This window comes from Heptranchias perlo, chromosome 8, assembly GCF_035084215.1.
Source record: "Heptranchias perlo isolate sHepPer1 chromosome 8, sHepPer1.hap1, whole genome shotgun sequence".
Taxonomy (NCBI): Eukaryota; Metazoa; Chordata; class Chondrichthyes; order Hexanchiformes; family Hexanchidae; genus Heptranchias; species Heptranchias perlo.
The window spans coordinates 4,433,352-4,453,937 of record NC_090332.1 but is presented as its reverse complement, the minus strand read 5'-3'; the positions used below and the strand labels follow the sequence as shown (position 1 = coordinate 4,453,937).

The window sequence follows — 20,586 nt, the reverse complement described above, 5'->3', positions numbered from 1 at the left end:
GATGGTTGGTTGTGGATTCAAATGTGTTGCAGTTCTGAGCTCAGTATCTTAGGCCTTTACGAATCCAAATACTCATTGCAAAAAGCCAATTTTTATACATTTCTCTTACTCTCTCCACGTGACGATCACACAATTCTGCATAATTATATAACAGTTAAAATACAACTCCTTATAAAGAGAATTTGATTGAATTATTCCTTATCAATAAGTTTAGTTTTAACGAGTTTCACTCTTGTTACATAGAATTGCTATTCCAGCAAGTGAAACTTTTAATTATAAGTCTGTGTTTGATTCAGTGCCATTTCATACCAGTCAACCCAGATGTTTTCCTTTGCAGAACTAACTGTTTTTCCTGCACTTGTTATCAACTGATTAAAGTTCTCTGAAATGTCTGAATCAGTACGCTCTGGTATGTTTTTTAAATTAGGTTCGCTGAAGTGACTAAACTGACCATTGCTTTACGGTCAGCCCCGGCTCAATAACCTAGTGGTATTTTAAATTGACTTAAATATCCCTGCTTAACAGGCAAAGGCTCAAGGTTACGATTACTGCAATATAGAGATAAATCAATAACAGTATAACATTACCATAACATCCGGGCAGTCTGATTAACCCTTTCCTTACCGCTGCCATTGACTTATATTGTATATACCTTTACAAAGGATATTTTTTCTAGCTAGTTAGTGTCCCGTTCTTCTTTTAGGATTGTCCTATCCATGCATCATTCCATGTTTTGAAGATCAACTACGAGGCTTCTGGATGTAATACTCTATAACAGGGTACTGGGAAGTGTGAGCCAGTATACCTGAAGCAGCTCAAACTCTTAGTATTTACTTTCTGTGGGCTACCGACTGTCTGCTCCAGAGAGCTTGCTTGATGTTAGAAATTTGATACGTGTGGTTAGGAGAGAGGAGAATGACCCACGTCCTTCATTCCATTCTGTGGTGTTTTATATTAATACAACAATGTGCCTAGTCAGTAAACAGTCTGAGCCTTCTCTTTTTAATTTTCCTTACAAGTCCTGGTCTACCAAGATTAAATGTACTGTTTTCCATTGTGGCCAATACTCTTGTCACAAATCTGATGTGTTTGTCCTCTCTTGCGGCAGATGTCGTGAAACTCCTGCTTTAACGAAAAACGAGAAGATGCCTATTTCTCTCTGCAATTAACGTCGGACTAACAAAATTACAGAAATTCATGTGCAATTTCTGAGTCTGCGCTTTTGTTAGTGTGCCATTAACTGTAGAGAAAACCAATCATTCTCCCGTATTTCATTAAAGCAAAAATGTACCTGCCACAACAGGTATCGTGTGCTTCAGAGATCCGCTGGTTGCCTTATTTTCCTTATTCAAAATTCTGCAGCAGATCTGCCACTCGTGCAGAATTTGGCACAAAAAAACAAACTTTTTTGTAAAATCTCCCTTCTGAGATAGAAGAGATTTCCCAGTGGTTAAGTACTTACTGTTGTACAGTTTTATTCAGATTTGCAATAGAGACCAGTCTGATCTTGGATGAACAAGTTACATAGAATTACATAGAATTTACAGCACAGAAACAGGCCATTCGGCCCAACTGGTCTATGCCGGTGTTTATGCTCCACACGAGCCTCCTCCCTCCCTACTTCATCTCACCCTATCAGCATATCCTTTTATTCCTTTCTCCCTCATGTACTTATCGAGCTTTCCCTTAAATGCATCTGTGCGATTCACCTCAACTATTCCATGTGGTAGTACATTCCACATTCTAACCAGTCTCTGGATAAAGAAGTTTCTCGTGAATTCCTTAGTGGATTTATTAGCGACTATCTTATATGGATGACCCCTAGTTTTGGTCTCCTCCACAAGTGGAAACATGTTCTCTACATCTACCCTATCAAACCCTTTCATGCTTTTAAAGGCCTCTATTAGGTCACCCCTCAGCCTTCTCTTTTCGAGACAAAAGATTAATCTGTAATAATCAAAAGGACTAAGCTAGACACTGTTCTGCCAGATCAGTGCTCCACTGTGGGGTTTGTAACGTTCTGAAATCATGTTATTGGGAGTAATAACATTGTTCGGAGAAAACTGCGTTCAGTTCCTTTTTTTAAAAAGAATGATAAAACCAATGAAGCACAAAGTTGGCAACGATGACCAAGTGCAGGGTATCATATTGACAGAAAGGAATAGTGAAAACGTGCATGCTGAATATTCCCAGTTCTCGGTTGCTTGAGACACGAAGGGCCATTTCAACTCAGTCCGCACGTTCAATGGGAACGGGGCGGCAGTAGTCCTAAAATCTGCACTTACCGCCCTGTTCCTGCTCCGATCACGTCCGCTGCCATTTTGCACAGGGCGTTTACAAGGGCGACCCCGATGCCCACCTGAATCGGACTGGAGGGAGATGTACAGTGGTGTTCCCCAGGGGTCGGTGCTGGGACCTCTGCTTCTCTTGATATATATTAATGACTTGGACTTGGGTGTACAGGGCACAATTTCAAAATTTGCGGATGACGCAAATCTTGGAAGGGTAGTGAACAGTGAGGAGGATAGTGATAGACTTCAAGAGGGTATAGACAGGCTGGTGGCATGGATGGACACGTGGCAGATGAAATTAAAGCAGAAAAATGGGAAGTGATGCATTTCGGTAGGAAAAACGAGTAGAGGCAATATAAACTAGAGGGCACAACTCTAAAAGAGGTAAAGGAACTGAGAGATCTGGGGGTATATGTACAGAAATCATTGAAGGTCGCAGGGCAGGTTGAGAAAGCAGTTAAAAAGCATACGGGATCCTGGACTTTATAAATAGAGGCATAGAGTACAAAAGTAAAATATTGGTTTGGCCACAGCTGGATTATTGTATCCAGTTCCGGGCACCGCACTTTAGGAAGGACGTGAAGGCCTTAGAGAGGGTGCAGAAGAGATTTACTAGAATGATTCCAGGGATGAGGGACTTTAGTTACGTGGATAGACTGGAGAAGCTGGGGTTGTTCTCCTTGGAACAGAAAAGTTTGAGAGGAGATTTGATAGACGTATTCAAAATCATGAAGGGTCTAGACAGAGTAGATAGAGAGAAACTGTCCCCATTGGCGGAGGGGTCAAGAACCAGAGGGCACAGATTTAAGGTGATTGGCAAAAGAACCAAAGGTGACAAGAGGAAAAACTTTTTACACAGCGAGTGGTTAGGATCTGGAATTCACTGCCCGAGGGGCTGGTGGAGGCAGATTCAATCATGGCCTTCAAAAGGGAACTGGATAAGCACTTGAAAGGAAAAAATATGTCGGGCTACGGGGATAGGGCGGGGGAGTGGGACTAGCTGGACTGCTCTTGCATAGAGCCGGCACGGACTCAATGGGCCGAATGGCCTCCTTCCGTGCTGTAACCATTCTATGATTCTATGAATCAGCGCGGGAGCCTCATTAATTTATGCAAATCGGGGTCCTGTGACGTTCCTATGACCCCGAATGCAATTCCGAGGTACAAATGGGCGGAGCGTGCACTGGGACCAGGCGTTGAGTGACCTAAAGAAAGAAAGACTCTATTTACATTGCATTTTCATGACCTCAGGACATCCCAAAGTAGTTTTACAGCCAATGAAGTACTTTTGAAGTGTAGTCGCTGTTGTAATGTAGGAAACGCGGCAGCCAATTTGCACACAGCAAGCTCCCACAAACAGCAATGTGATAATGACCAGATTATTTGTTTTAGAGGTGTTGGTTGAGGGATGAATATTGCTTGGGTCGCTGGGGAGAACTCCCCTGCTTTCTTCCAAATAGTGCCATGGGATCTTTTATGTCCACCTTAGAGGGCAGACGGGGCCTTGGTTTAATGTCTCATCTGTAAGACGGCACCTCCGACATGCAGCACTCCCTCAGTACTGCATTGCAGTGTCAGCCTAGATTGTGTCCTCAAGTCTCTGGAGTGGGACTTGACCCCCATGACCTTCTGACTCAGAGGTGAGAGTGCTCCTAATTGAGCCACAGCTGACACTAGCTAACTGGTGGTCCTTAATAGGTCAGCTGGAGGCCGCTCACAAAACAGGCTAAGAAATATCTATACTTTTTTTCAGTAGGGCCGGTAGGAGCAGGACTTATCATCTTAGCCCCCCCGCAAAAGAAACCCGGGTCACTGCAGGTCTGTCTATCCGAGGCTCCCCGGGTCCTCCCTTCCATTGAGAAAATGCAACATCTGCAGAGGACACAGATTTAAGATAATTGGCAAAAAAGCCAGGGGACGATGAGGAGAATTTTTCTTACGCAGCAAGTTGTTACGATCTGGAATGCGCTGCCTGAAAGGGTGGTGGAAGCAGATTTAATAGTAACTTTCTAAAGGAAATTGGATATATGCCTAAAAAGGAAAGATTTGCAGGGCTATGGGGAAGAGCTGGGGAGTGGGACTATTTGGCGGCTCTTTCAGAGAGCTGGCACTGGCATGATGGGCCGAATGGCCTCGTTTTGTGCTGTATGAGTCTATGATTCTATATCATCTCACAAAGAACGTGGGATTGTGGTATGTCTGTTTAATAAGTCAGGGAGACAACCCATATCTGTACATACATGGTGCACCTTAACAGAAATGGGTCCCTGCCTCAATACATATATCAACTGTATATAAAGTATATATTTACAGGCCCATCCTTCACTTATGAATCATTGAGCACAGGGTGATCCACAAGGCCAAAAGATCCTTTAAGAAACACAATGAAGTGAGTCCTCCCGTCCTGTACAACCAGCTAGTCTTTTGTTTTTGTCCCATGTTTCGAAGAATTCACTTGTTACGGATTAGGTCCAAAGAATTTCACAACTTCTTGTATCCTTTCTAAATTCAATGCCGTGTACTGTCAAACGTCTGGGTTCCAGGTTTTGCAGTAAGATTGCAAAGGATTTGTCTGCATCAGATTATCTGAGTTTGTAGTGCTTGTCTTTCAAACAGACCCATCTGTTCTTCCATCTCCGCTTTAAATGCTGTATACGGTGGTGTTGTACAAACGAGTATCTTTATTGCTAACAGTGAGCTGGAGGGTGACAGGTGCGTTATACCATCTGCCGCACAATTAAGTGGAGTTGTGTGTAACTAGACGTGTCCATTTAAGGCCACAAGGTCTAATGCTTCAAGTAGGCACCTTTTGAGATCAATTGCAGTCTAATAGTTGAATATTTTCTCTGTAGATTGGCGGCTGCTTGTAAATCATTCCACGGTCAGAAGAAGCAAGTAGAAAATGATTGTCTGTCTATATCTGCATAATTGTTTTTTAATTCTAAATTATAAACATAAGAAAACACAGGGTAAATTCTATACACTGCTCATACTCAGAATATGGAATCCTGGGAACTGCAGATATTGGTATAGTAAGTGACGCAGTGATAGCTTGAAATTATCAACTTCATACTTTTGAGGGAGACTGAGGCCTCCAAGTAAATACCTTAATGAAGGTACTCAACTTTGGGGGTGCAATTGGATACCCAAACCGGGTGGAGGGAGTGATCCCTGCGCTGAAATGAGTAGATTAGACCAGCGAGCTGCGGGCGCTACAATCAGAATCGCAGGCTGGCCAGCACAGAAGTGGAAAAGAGCAAAGATGGACTATCGTTTGAGGTGGTGTCCCCTTTACTTCAGAACTCAGCTCCTGTTCACCGTCTGGCTCAGCTACTCCACACCAGTTTCGACTTTTGAGATAACCAGCATTCCCTTGTTTAAACAACAATATTCAGAAACGTCATCGGAAATAGGTCGACACAAGGCGTGGGTTCTTTGTCATTCTCTTTTTAAAATTCATGACGTTGCGTAGTTTGGCTTTTTTTGTGTAAATATATTCCTCGCTTATTTTTTTCTCCAGGCCTCTAGAAAAATGATGACTAATCCACTTCCGGCAAAAAATAACAAGGCTGAATATTTCATGCCAGTGCAGCAGCTAATTTTACCCCGATAATCTGATACGCTGGCAGTAGAAGATAACGTATCACCATTTGAGAATTTTAATTTTCAGATTCTGCATAGTTCAAATCTGTGCATTTTAAACAGAAGTACTGTACCTAGTGAGGCTAACATCGGTAGCTGATTCTATACTCTTATCGGCCTCAAGAGTAACAGCATGTTTTAGTGACTAATTCATTGCAAACTGCTTTCCACAGCCAAAAAAAATGGATCGTCTTTTCATTTTGGACTGAGTGCTGCCGTTTCCAAACGAAATTCACTCTTTTTTTTTTCTCCCTCACTCATCTCCCACCCCGAAACAAGCCCAACACATGCAGGGGTACTAAACCCTCGTAACTCTCACAAGAGATATCGAAATCAAATAAAACATCTTCTGAAATACGTCTGCACCCACTGTTTTGAAGAGCCTGAATTGGCGTTTTCCCCTCCAACCTTCTTCCCCTGCAGTTACCTGTCCTACATTGACGTCCAATCTTGGGATTATGGGTTTCATGGCCGTCGGCAGTCCCTGATAGTACTTCATAGGCAAGCCAAGCCAAGGCACCGGCAGAAGTTGATTGGCCCTGGAGGATTAACAAGGGAAGAAAAAAAAAAGTAAATAATCCTAGACTTTCATCGCTGCGAAGCACCAAAACTAGGCCAGGTACTTTGGAGGAGGAAACCATAGTCGACAGTTCACTCTTGGTCATTCTTACACACCTGCCATTGCTCGGATGAAGAGTAGCATTAGCAGCAGCCCGTAAGAAGGTTTGACGACCATTCATTGGGGTGGGAAATTGAGAGGAGGAAAATAAATTCTGGACATACAGAAAGGAAGGACAACAAAAGACCAGCCGGTCAGTCGAGCCGGTCCTATTCTGTCTCGGTGTAACTTCTACACACCATCAAACCCCCATCTCCTCCCCACCCATGAGCCATGCAATCTCCCGGGAGAGGCCAAAAAAAAACAGAGAAAAAAAAACTTAGGCAGATTTAGGAAAAAATTCTGAGAAATTCTTCTCTGAGCCCCCGAAGTTCGATGAGACCACGGTGACTGGGAAACACGTCGCCCAGTGCCCAGCAAGCTTCCATATTTAGTTATGTTGGTCACACTCAGAAACCCATCCAGCTCCCTGTTAAAAGCAGAGCATTTTTTCTTAAGTGAATCACTCAGGAGTCAGAATGTCATTCACAATAGCAACGGAAAAGCAAGGTACAGCTTACCTTACTCAGCGTGATTAATACATTAGGGCCTGTAATATGATACAAAAGGTTACTCTGGATATCTTACTTACACAGGGGTTTTATGATTCAGGTTTCCATTGTACTGTAATTCTGTAGTGGACTAATTAATGTCGGAGGGAAAGCTTCTACTAAGGGGGTATACAAGATGTTTGATTAGAAAGCATTACATTCCAAACACTTCGGCCTTGAAATTGCACTGTGCAAACATTGCCGTACAAAAGCTCTAAGCATTCAACTGCTGTTTTACTGAGGCCGTTTAACGGCTAATCACACCGAGTGACTTCAAGGCCTTTCGTAACTATGATGGGCATGATAATTTGGATATTGCCTCTCGTTGCAATCTGTTTCGCTCTCGCACAGTGCAAAACCAAGCCCAGGACACCGAACAGGCTTGCCAGCCCTGGGCTGGTTCAGTATTAGAGCCCAGAGGCCAACCCGGCCTGCAGGGGCGTAGGTCGGGGGGGTGGGTAGGCGGGGACCAGGAAGGCAGCAACTCACATTATTCTTGTGGAGCCCAGAGTAGCTCTCCTCCTAGGACCCCCCCCAAAAATACTTCTTCACGTTCCTTATTTTTGGGGCCTCTTCCTCTTGACGGCCAGGTTCCACTGAACAGAACGCGTGCTCGACTGAGTAGAGCCTTCAGTAGAGCGTCGGAGTCCCACAGACGTCACGTAAACATGTCACGCTATAATTACACAATCTGGCCGCTAGCTCGCTTCGTGCAAAGACTGTAAATAAACTTTGGAACCCCTCTCTGGAAAGTTTCAGAGACAGGGACTGCCATATTGGTTTCTCTGCAGGTAAATTTTCATTTTAATCTTTAACCTTTTCTTCTCCTGCCCTTCGCAGTTTAATTTAAATTCTCCACAGGAGGTATTTTAGCTGGAAGCAGGATTCGGGCAGGCGGTGAAGTACCCAGCACACATGAGCAGGAGCAGGTAGCGGTGGCCGGGTCAGCCCAGGAGACGGCTCGCCGGAGGGTGAGGTCGTCTCCCAGCTCCGCTGATCAAGACAGAGATGCTGGCTTCAGGGGCCCAGCCTTGGAAATGAAACTCCTCGCAACGCCCAAGGAATTACGTGAGATATTGGCAGGCCTGCCCAGGAGTTGCTGTGCTTTGGCCAAAAGTATGGAGGCGTCCGCTTCCAGCCTGTGTGGCGTCCTGTCGCACGGCATCAGCACGCTGCAGTCCAGCTTGGAGTGTGTGGCCACCTCCAGGGACGCTGCAGCTGGGCCCTCATCCTAGGAGTCTGTGGCCTTTGCAGCTTTGATGGAAGCTCAGACAGCTGCCCTCCAGACTCTGGACTCCAATGCGTGTTCCACTTTGGAGAGGCTGGTGGATCAGATGGATAAAGGCTTTCAAGGCATCACTCATCTCCAGCTCCTGCAGTCTGCATTGATAATATCTAGTCATTATCACATTGCTGTTTGGGGGAGCTTGCTGTGCGCAAATTGGCTCTGTGTTTCTTACATTGCAACAGTGACTACACTTCAAAAGTACTTCATTGGCTGCAAAGCTCTTTGGGATGTCCTGAGGTCGTGAAAGGCCCTATATAAATGCATGTTCTTTCTTACTTTCTGCTCTTCTGCATATCAGTGAGAGTGATGTGCTGCAGTCCCAAGGGAGAGGTAGCGGCGAGACGGGAGCAGCACATGTTGCCCTCTCCCAGGATGTCAACACGTCTGCTCCCTCGCTCAAACAATACCCGCCATGGTGCTAGAAAGCCAGCTGGGCCAGACGGCCCCGGAAGCAGTCGAAATGGCGACAGTCTGCAGCCAGGCCCTCGCGGGTTTGAGCTTCCAGAGGTCACCGGCTATGAGTATCTCGAAGATCCCAGCACGAGCAACAGCAGCCTTCCAGCAGCTTTGCTGAAGCCACTGGGGTAGCACCTCCTCGGAGCAGCAGAGTTAGTGAATCTTCTTTGAAGAAAGGCACTGTACTGGAGTGAGAAATGAATTAAAGGCAATTATTGTGCTTTGCATTAAATTATTTACTTTTTCGCTTTTGACACTTTGGTCTGCTGTGTCTTTTCACAGCACGTTATAAATCTGCATTGTCAGTATGTCATTCAATGACATTTAATGACCTAGAATCATAGAATCATACAGCACAGACGGAGGCCACTTGGCCCATCTTGCCTGTGCCGGCTCTTTGAAAGAGCTATCCGATTAGTCCCACTCCCCTGCTTTTTCCCCGTAGCCCTGCAAATTTTTCCTTTAACCTGAAGTTAAATTTGTCTTCACACCCTGTTATCCCAACCCGATTTCTAAGAATCACTTTGAAGCTGACCTCTCCTGTTGTTTAAGTCTGTACCCCACTCCAGGGCTTGAATAACTTTGGCAACCACTTTACCCTCGTGATTTATGCCACCGTCCAAACCCCCAAAGAGTCTTGTAATATAATGCCCCACTATTGGCGGCCGTGCCTTCAGCTGCCTGGGCCCCAACCTCTGGAATTCCCTCTCTAAACCTCTCCGTCTCTCCGCCTCTCTCTCCCCCTTTATGCCGCTCCTTAAAACCTACCTCTTTGACCAAGCTTTTGGTCACCTGTCCCAATATCTCCTTATGTGGCTCGGTGTCAAACTTTGTCTGTTTTCGGTTCTGTGAAGCGCCTTGGGACGTTTTACTATGTTAAAGGGGCTATATAAATGCAGGTTGTTGTAACGTACGCACTAGCCACCATTTATTCTGTGATTAACATCTAATTGTTTTATCCAATGAATATAATGAGCCTTTTCATTTACCGAAGCAGGGGGTAGTATAGAGCAAAGCGATCGTTAGTACTGACATTTCTTTATTTTTATTATTGAGAAACCTAGTTGAAGGCTCACGGTCATTGGGCAGGACACCAACAAAGCTGCAAAGAGTAGGACAGAAGATGCGTTAAATCAAGAAGTAGTGGCTAGATGAATTCATGATAGATGAACATTCATGGTATGTGATTAAAATAATGTGGAAAAATAAATTATTCATTTAGGAAATAAGGTTGCAGTCAAATAGTAACACAATAGTAAAGACACAGGGAAATATAAAATATTACATACATTTTTATTAAATTAACGTCCCAAATAATTTTGATAGGCTCAAGTTGTTGGTAGGGACATCATATCGGAAAGGTTGGCTGATATAGAAACGCAAGAAATAGGAAAAGTAAAAATGTTCTACCCTTCCTTCCTCTCCTGAAGGCACTGAGTTACGTTGTGGGACAACTCGATGGTCGCAGGCTGCTCACTGGTACCTGGGCAAATGCCCGTTCTTTGTGTGTCGAACATAAACCGTGAGGGTCGGCAGGGCACCACTGCCAAGGCCGACCGTGGCGTCTCTCAAAATCCACACACAAGCATTTTCCAGCAGGGGGTGTCACTGAATAAGGGTTAGGAGTGGGAATGTTGTCTGATATTTCCCCTAATAGCGGAGGGACACTGTGGCCGATTGTACTGTCCCCAGCTCAGATCGGCTAACTCGGCACGAACCAGAGATTGAAGGTGGTTTCTGACCTGCATGGCTCAGTACTGCACGACGTACAATACGTTCACCCACTGTTGCATCAGAACCCGCAAATTATTTTTCATCCTATTGGCACAGTGACTGCTGCAGTGGAGACTTTCCCCAGACGCCAGTGTTGCATCGGTGGCTTTAAGAACCAGCTGACTTGAACCTGCCCAAAAACTGCTCGCTGTGCCAATAGTGTCTTGGCAATTTGGGCTAAGTCTGTTTTTTGTTGATATTTTAATGTTACTGTGGGTAATTTTGACTTGGGACGATAGTATAAAATGGCCGATATTGGATCAGCCACCCGTTACAAATAGAATCATAGAATGATATAGCACAGAAGGAGGCCATTCGGCCCATCGTGCCTGTGTCGGCTCCTTGAACGAGCTATCCAATTAGTCCCACTCCCCATCTCTTTCCCTGTAGCCCTGCAAATTTTCCTCCTTCAAGTATTTACCCAATTCCCTTTTGAAAGTTATTATTGAATCGGCTTCCACCGCCCTTTCAGGCAGCGCATTCCAGATCATAACAACTCGCTGCGCAAAATATTTTTTCCTCGTGTCGCCTCTGGTTCTTTTGCCAATTACATCTCTCCCGATTTTAATTTGCATTGACTTTCAGTGGATCCGATATTGTCAATTTTACACTAACGCCCAAGGTCAAAATCACCCCTACTATGTTTAAGACTATAAAATAGCCTCACAATGTCATTTGTTCAACAGGTTATTCAGACCATTTTCTTTGGGATCTGTGTACTGACTGATCTGTCTAGTCTCCTGACTCAAGGGACTGATGACCAAGAACAACAGAGACAACTGAGGAAACTGATTTCTCTTCGAGACTGGTTGATGGCTGTCTTGGCATTTCCTGTGGGTGTGGTAAGTGGCCATTTTCTTTTTTTAAACCTCTTTGGTGCCTTTTATCGTCTTCATGGTTTAACGCACAGAGCTTCAATCGATAGGAGTGTATATTCGGAATTTGGGAGTGAACAGAAAATCGAACAGACTTTGAATTGGACGCCCTGACCTCTGTGTCTGGATTCCAGATGTGCACTCCTGGCGCACAAAGCTCTTTGCAAGGAGCACTAAATCGAAGCATTTGCCCTTATGTACCTCAGTGAAGATGCCCCTTTAATCACCTTCTTTACAGGCTAAAGAGCGTAATTTTCTCTAGTCTTACCGTTCCAGTTGAGATAATTCTTGCTGCTCTTCTTTGCACCCTCTGCAACACATTTAAGTCCCTTTTGAAACATGGTGACAAAATTGTACACAGGACTCCCACATCTGGTCTGACCAGTGTATTATGAAGCCACAGCATAACCTCTGTGGACTAATACTCCACTGTTCTGGATGGGTATCCTAACATTCTATGTTGTTTTTTCGTTGGTTTTCCACAGTGAAAATGATGAGTCAACTTTTTCTCCAGATTGCTTTCTGTCTCTCCGCTATTTCTGATTCCTTCATTTTCTACCTATGACACTCATTTTTTCACCTATTATGCAATGCTTTACATTTTTTTTTAGCGTTAAATTTCATTTGCCAATTTGTTTGCCGAATTGCTTAACTGATCTAAATCCTTCTACAAGTCGTTAAACTGCACCCTCCATTCCTACTGCTTATAGTGCTGTCTGCAAATGTAACACGCTTATTATTGACTTCTGCAGCTAAGCAGATAAGAAACAGTGGGGGCCCAAATGTTGATCCCAGCCTGAGTAGACAAAACAGCACCCCTCGCCCCCCCCGCCAAAACTCCTCCAGCCTAAGCTTTAGAATGGTTTGCATTATTTTACCTGCTGTTGATGTTGGGCTAATGGGCCTGTAGTTACCTGGGTCATATTTGTCCCTCTTTTTACGTATAGTTACGGCATTCGTTTGTTTCCAATCCTTCAGAACTTCATCAGGACTCAATAATTCGTTCATGACTATATTCAGCACCCCACAAACTCCCTCCCTCATCTCCTTCAGGTTATGTGCCATTTGGACTGGAGGATTTGTTAAGTCTTCAGTCCCTTCAACCTACCAAATACCTCCTTCACACTGAATTTAAAGTCCTGCAGGATATTCACATGTAGACATTTTTCCCAGATAGACACTAGAGAAGCACTTTAAACAGAAAGTAATTCCTATTTCAAAGTCGACCATTCATAGTAGTACTATAGTTTAAGAATTACCCTCTCCTTTCAAACAACTTGGAGAAGACGCTAGACTGGGAATTAAGGAATATTTTTCCTAGTAGTGATGTTATGATTAAGGTGTGACTTTATGGAAATTTCCTCCGGAATTTAATTTTGTGTTCCTTTAAACTGGTACCTGTTACAAAATATTGTAAATTTGTGAATCCATCACCTCCCAAACCTGCAACCTCCACCACCTGGAAGGACAAGGGTAGAAGATGCATGGCAGCACCAACATCTCCAAGTTCCCCTCCAAGTCACACACCATCCCGACTTGAACATATATCGCCCGTTCCTTCTTTGTCGCTGGGTCAAAACCCTGGAGCCGCCTACCTAACAGCATTATGGGAGCATATTCACTGCACGGACTGCAGCGGTTCAGGAAGAAGGCCCATCACCACCTTCTCAAGGGGCAACTAGGGATGGGCAATAAATGCCAGCCTTGCCAGCGATGCCCACATCCCAAGAATGAAATTTGAAAAACGAATTTCAACCTGTCAAATCATTGGTTCAAATACAGATTCCATTTTCTCCCCCACTGTCCATTTTATAATCAATAGCCAGAAGGCCTAAAGCTTTCAAGATAATAGTATTTAGAAACCCGTTTAAGAAATGTTTTGGGAACACAAAGCTTTTCCTTCATTTGAAGATGCAGCCTCAAAGATCTTGCAGATTGTTATTATTTTTAGGTCCCTTGCAGTTTTCTCTGCCAGATTTTCATCTGTCCTCTCTTGAAGATGTTGATTCCTTGCCTGGGTATGATTCTTAGAAGTCTTTATTAAAGAAAATTGGAAAGTGTCCCATGGCCCAGAATCCCTCATCTTGATCACAAAATAAACCAAAAAAAGACATGGTCAAGCCTTCTTATATAAGCTATCTGGACTCAAACAGACCTCTGATAATGTACTCGTACAGGAAGTGTTTCACTGAGTCCCAGTTATAATATAACTATCGTCTTGTGAGCAAATCTGGGTACATCCAGCTATTTTGGGCCGGAAATTGCTCACGTCGGTATGGCAACGTCCGCAGCAGCTCCTACGAATAAAAGGTACGAATTTACTTACCGGGGGTCCGTGGCGTAGACTTGCGTGATTTTGCAGATTTGAAAAAAAAAAATCGCGACATCAGCCCAGCCTCTGAACAGCGCGGGTTGATGCGCACGGGAAACGTCTGTGGGAATGGAAGTCCCGCTCGCAAGCAGGCAAGGAGAAATCATTAATTTCAAGTAAACTTCTCTATGTTAGTGTAAATAAAACTTTAACATATCTTATTACAAAAAGCCAAGCAAATTATTTAATTTAATGAAACTTACAGAAGTTATTTTTTTTAATTTGTAATTTTAAAAAAAAATTTAATGATCAAAAAATATTAAAATAAAAGTAATTTGACAAACCGCATTTTTAAAATGTAGTTTTTTTGTTGTTTCGCAGTCATTAATAGTCACCGTGCCTTTAAAAAGTAGTGCAGGGCTGGTATTTTCCAATGTACCTTTTGGGTGACGTAAGTATCTGCGTTCCAGCTGGGCAGATGGGTAAGTTTGCGAACGTTTAATGATTTCTATGGTTTTACGGTACCGTGTCTCTTTAATTCGGAACTGTCAAACCGCCGGCAAACCAAAGGGAGCGAGTTCGCGATTGCCGGGTTTCAGTGCGCGTGCGCGCATTCGCGAACTTACTCCATTGATTGGCCAGCGCTGGGAGAGGACGCCATAATGGAACGGCGTCCTGAGGTGAGTCATTTCTGGGCCTTTATGTCTCTCTCAAAAAAAAATATTTTAAATAAAGGGAGCACATGTCGGATGTGAGTGGTTTTCAAAAAAATAAATGACTCTCGTCGCAACAAAAAGGGATTGGGGGGAGGGGGAGGGATGATGGGAGGACGGAATTTCCAGTGATTGCTCAGTGGACACAATAGGGATTGGTCTACATACTACACATTGTACCAACATGATGGAAGATTCCATCCGTGTGCCATGTACCATGAAATCATAAGCCCTTTATAAACTGATTTATTCTTTTGTTACACTTAGTGCAAAGAGGAAATTTCCCCCCATAATTACTATTGGACATCTAGTTCATTTAGATGACTTTTTAAAATATAAATTAATTTTAGTCAACGCCAATTTTTGAAACTGTCAAAATTGCACTATATTTACCTTCTGTAATCGAAAACCTGTTAAATAAGATTTTTTTTTTTTTTTATCTCTTTTGTATCCGACCCCTTTTCTTTTGGTGCTGGTACTTAGTTAACGTTTCATGGTTTGTAAAAATGTGCATTGTTTCATTTTTCTTGTGTATCCTGGCCTGTGTCTTGCTCTCTTATCATACGAGACCTGGTTGCTTTAATACAAACCTGTAGAAGTTGTGTCAATTTGTTGTGCGGTATTGTAATGAAAGAAATTTCGATTTATGTTCTCATTTTTCCTTCATTTACTCCACTTTCTGTTCATAGTTCTCATTTTAAAATGCCACATATGGACCAGAGTATGTAAACTACATTAGCTGCTGCGTTAAACTGAAGTACAGTGGAACTCTATAATTCAAAGCAGATTTATATCTAGTGGAAAAACTAAAAGGAGATGTATGAAAATAGTGGGATAGAGTAGGAGGCGAGGTATTCAATTCTGTTTCAAATGTCCTTTAAATAGCACAATTTAATGCCACCAGAGAAAATACCATTAATTCCATTAATAATTGGCTTAATTCGTGGTTCACTAAGTGCAGGCAGATTTAATAGTGTATGGAAAGTGCAGAGTCATGTTAATTACTGCAAGTTTTCCATTACCATCACTGGCAGCACATTGCATCTGCACTGTTTATTACAGTGACATTACCGCACACATGACAATCCAAGCTTGCATCTTTATATCCTGTAACGGAGCTAAAATCTCACCCTATTTCCGTCACTCAGCAATGGGACACGCCACAACGTAGGAACATTTAGTTAGAGGAAGGGGCATTAGGTCAAGTAAACGTGTCTATTTATGATGGAGCTATCCCACCTGCCTGCTTTCCCATACTATCTCGCACATCCTTTTCTTGCCAGAAATGCATACAATTGTTGCCTGAACCCATTGCTTCGATGGCCTTCCTTGGTACCTTAAGGCCTTATTTTAACCCGGAGTGGGAATCGGGCAAGGGGGTCGGTGTGGTGACCGACAAAACCCCCTGACCTCGACAGTGTGTGAGGCCCGGGGGCAATTTTAACTCCCTGGCCTCACCTGCATGTCCCCCGGTCAGGCGCCCGCCCGAAACGGGTGGGAAGCAGCAGCTGAGCTGCGGGCAGGTGCGGAACGTTGGGCGACAAGAGGTTGCCAGCTGGGAATGGTCGTTGGCGCTCAGTTAAGCTGCGGGGGGAGGAGGGGGGGTTTGGAAGAGCCTGTCGTTTGGGAAGAGGGGGGAGTCCGAGGCAGGGGAGGCCAGGTAGAGCATTTCTGTTCCACCTGATCCCACAAAGAAAATTTAGAAAAAACTCGCCTGTTTTGGGCCTCTTCTGGCCCCAGGTCCTCTTCCCGCTGTGTTCACCTGGCAGGGAAACCACAATGGCTTCCCCGCTCAGGCCATCAGTTAAAATTGCAGTCGGGGCCTGAAGATGTCTCCGGATCCCGATCTTCAAATCTAAAGAAGGACCCCGTGGGCTTCAGGCAGGTGTCCTTGCCGCCTGCCCGGGATAGTGGGTTAAAATAGAAGACAGTGGGAACGATGCTGGATGTCGGCAGGTAAGTCTTCCAGACCATTTTAACTGCCCGCCAGCCTGATGTCTGCTGGGGTGTAGGGTTTAAAATTGCCCCTTTAGCCCACAGGTCTATGCACTTTGAGTGAAAATATTCCTTTCCTTTTCACTCCTAACTTACACATTTTTAAACTTGGGTTCCCTGGCATTCGAGCAGTTTCCTTGGTTCAACTTTGCCAATTGAGCTTCATCATCTTGAAGGCTTTGATTAGGTCACTCTGAAGTCTCCTCTATTTCTGAACAAAATTTTATAACATTATTTTCCACTGAAGGCATTTTGCAATATGGTGGCAATGCATTGCCACAAACTTTTGGTTTGACTAATGGAGGCAGAAGCAGTTACCATGTTAAATTACACTCTAGGAATTAATTCAGTATTTCACACAGGCAAGAGGCACATCAGCTTATTGCAAGGTTTCATTGGCTTCACGTGTCACACAAAACCAGCTTCAACACTACACTTGTTGGAGAACGAATAGATATTGCTACTTTACTCCTATTTCTTGTTTCCTTGCAGCTTGTTGTGACAATGTTCTGGGCCTTATACCTGTATGATCGAGAGTTGGTTTATCCAAGAATCTTGGACAGCTTTATACCACCGTGGATTAACCATGGAATGGTGAGTACTATGGATGTGGTTGAGTAACGACAGGGAAACATTCGCTGAGAGTTGGTGCTTGCAGCAAACATTGCCAGTTGGTTTCATCAGCAAATCTGCAATTTGACAGAATTGTTCTGACTGCGGATTTTTTTCCCGGGGAGTAGAAGATCCTCCATTTCTCTTCCTCAGTCCAACTGGTTAAACTCCTGAACTAAGTGCGAGGTGACCAGTAAAGAGGAGAGCTAAGCTACCCACCTTGACTGAGCTCCCTCCCATGCAGCTCATCTGTACCCATTTTCAGGGATTCAGCGAATGTAGCTGAATTTTGTTTATTCTTGTACATCGTTATATTTGATTTATTTGCCTTCTTTTTTAAACAACTGGCCGACCAACCCAGGGTTTCACCTTTACACAGAGTAGGAAGGAAGGGTCACACGGGGTACTCTTTCAGAGGCACGATGTAATTGATGGGATTGTGCCCATGTTGTTTCTGCCCTTTGACAGCCGAGTCCTATACCTGGTTCTGTGGATGGTGCTTTCCTCTAAAGATCTATGTCACCACCAAGAACTCAGTACTTATAATGAGAGCATGTGAAAGTTTTGTACCGTAAAAAACACCTAACAGTATAATTACAGGTGCAGTCCTTCCAAACTTGAGTTTTATCTGGAGGGAACATTTTGTGACACGTATCACTAAAGTGAAGGATTGTTACGCAATAGAATACACATGTAATAATGAAACTATTAAAAACCCAACCCTATCTCCTGGGAATTCCATGATACTGCAGTTCACAAAATTAAATTTATTTATTTTAAATCCTCGACTATCCCAGGTATTGGTTGTGGTGGGATCAATTTGAGGTGATCAATTAAGACTATCGCACAGGAAGCATGTTTGCACACAACAAAGTATCTTGGATTGTATGCTTTTTAATTCAATCATATATTTGTGTGTCAGTCTTGGCTCAGTTGGGAACAGTCTTGCCTCTGAGTCAGAAGGTTGTAGGTTCAAGTCCTACTCCAGAGTCTTGAACCCATAATCCAGGCTGACATTCCAGTGCTGTCTTTCAGATGGGAGGTTAAACTGAGGCCCTATCTGCCCTCTTGGGTGGACATAAAAGATCCCATGGTATAAGACAAACAGGGGAGTTCTTGCCAGTGTCCTGGCCAACATTTATCCCTTGACCAACACCTTAAAACAGATGATCGGGTCATTATCATATTGCTGATTGAGGGAGCTTAGCGTGTGCAAATTGGCTGCTGCGTTTCCTACATTACAACAGTGACTACACTTCAAAAGTACTTTGTTGTCTGGGACGTCCTGAGATCATGAAAGGTACAATAGAAATTCAAGTTCTTTCTTTTATACTAAGTAGGCTTATTGAGTAACAAGGTAAATCAGTGGGCATTGGTGACACGAGGCAACTTGACTGTCTTGGCGCAAGCCACCTTCCTTGTTTAAGTTAATGAGGCCGATTCTAACGTGGCCAAATCAGGGTTAACGAGGCCTTATCAATGAGGTCAGTAGACTTACTGCCCTGTTAACAGCAATGTTTCTGCCGTCGCCATTTTTAAAGGGGCCTAAGGCTTTCATGTAATAGGCTCCTTTTAATATGCAAATTGGGGTCCTATGACATACATAGGACTCTGTATGCCATTTCGGCAGACAACTGGGCGGAGTTGGCAGTACAACAGTAGAGATAAGTTTTAAATTATTTTTGTTGGGGACAGTAGGAGCAGGAGAGCTGCCCCGGGCCCCACACAAATAATCTGGGCTGCTGCTACTCAACTGTAGCCCGGGCCTCTTCGATCCCGGCACAGACAGACAGCCGGCCCAAAGCTAAAATCTACCCCTGTTCCAGTTGTGAGAAAAGGGCATTCCTGAAACATTAACATTCGCTCTTACTTTACAGATGGGGCCTAATTTGCTGAGTGTTTCCGGCATTTTCAGCTTTCGTTTGAGACTTCCATTATCTGCAGTATTTGTTTTTTGTCAGAATCTGTTTGGATTATTGTCAGGCCAATTGCAAACAATGTTTGCCATTTCCACTGAGAAAAGAGACTTCTTGCAATTGAACACGCTGAGGTCGAAGACCAGTTGTGAGGGAAGCTATGGCGAAGTTGCGTACTCATAAAAGTCCAAGTTGGGAATTCTCCCACTCTTTCCACCCCTTTTGGGAAATGCTTGGACTCCACTCAACAACTCCTCAAACCAGTGTGATTGAAACAGAATCTCAAATAGAGATTGCCGGAGTAGAGTTAAGAGAGAAATCAGGAGGGCAAAAAGGGGACATGAGATTGCTTTGGCAGATAAGGCAAAGGAGAATCCAAAGAGCTTCTACAAATACATAAAGGGCAAAAGAGTAACTAGGGAGAGAGTAGGGCCTCTTAAGGATCAACAAGGTCATCTATGTGCGGAACCACAAGAGATGGGTGAGATCCTGAATGAATATTTCACATCGGTATTTACGGTTGAGAAAGGCATGGATGTTAGGGAACTTGGGGAAATAAATAGTGATGTCTTGAGGAGTGTACATATTACAGAGAGGGAGGTGCTGGAAGTCTTAACGCGCATCAAGGCAGATAAATCTCCGGGACCTGATGAAATGTATCCCAGGACGTTATGGGAGGTTAGGGAGGAAATTGCGGGTCCCCTAGCAGAGATATTTGAATCATCGACAGCTACAGGTGAGGTGCCTGAAGATTGGAGGGTAGCAAATGTTGTGCCTTTGTTTAAGAAGGGCGGCAGGGAAAAGCCTGAGAACTACAGACATCTGTAGTGGGTAAGTTGTTAGAGGGTATTCTGAGAGACAGGATCTACAGGCATTTGGAGAGGCAGGGACTGATTAGGAACAGTCAGCATGGTTTTGTGAGAGGAAAATCTTGTCTCATGAATTTGATTGAGTTTTTTGAAGGGGTAACCAAGAAGATAGATGAGGGCTGTGCAGTAGACGTGGTCTACATGGACTTCAGCAAAGCCTTTGACAAGGTACCGCATGGTAGGTTGTTACATAAGGTTAAATGTCACGGGATCTAAGGTGAGGTAGCCAATTGGATACAAAATTGGATTGACGACAGAAGACAGAGGGTGGGTGTAGAGGGTTGTTTTTCAAACTGGAGGCCTGTGACCAGCGGTGTGCCTCAGGGATCGGTGCTGGGTCTGCTGTTATTTGTTATTTATATTAATGATTTGGATGAGAATTTAGGAGGCATGGTTAGTAAGTTTGCAGATGACACCAAGATTGGTGGCATTGTGGACAGTGAAGAAGGTTATCTAGGATTGCAACGGGATCTTGATAAATTGGGCCAGTGGGCCGATGAATGGCAGATGGAGTTTAATTTAGATAAATGTGAGGTGATGCATTTTGGTAGATCGAATCGGGCCAGGACCTACTCCGTTAATGGTAGGGCATTGGGGAGAGTTATAGAACAAAGAGATCTAGGAGTACAGGTTCAT

At 43.9% G+C, this 20,586-nt stretch overlaps 1 protein-coding gene across 1 annotated transcript in view; it reads left to right on the top strand.

The window, feature by feature from the left end:
• The window catches only part of aig1 (androgen-induced 1 (H. sapiens)), an 80,271-nt gene that overhangs the window by 31,043 nt on the left and 28,642 nt on the right, over window positions 1–20,586 (top strand). The window contains exons 2-3 of the mRNA XM_067988260.1: window positions 11,346–11,501; window positions 17,046–17,147. Coding sequence (XP_067844361.1) covers window positions 11,346–11,501; window positions 17,046–17,147 — 258 coding nt within the window. The remainder of the gene's footprint in view (window positions 1–11,345; window positions 11,502–17,045; window positions 17,148–20,586) is intronic.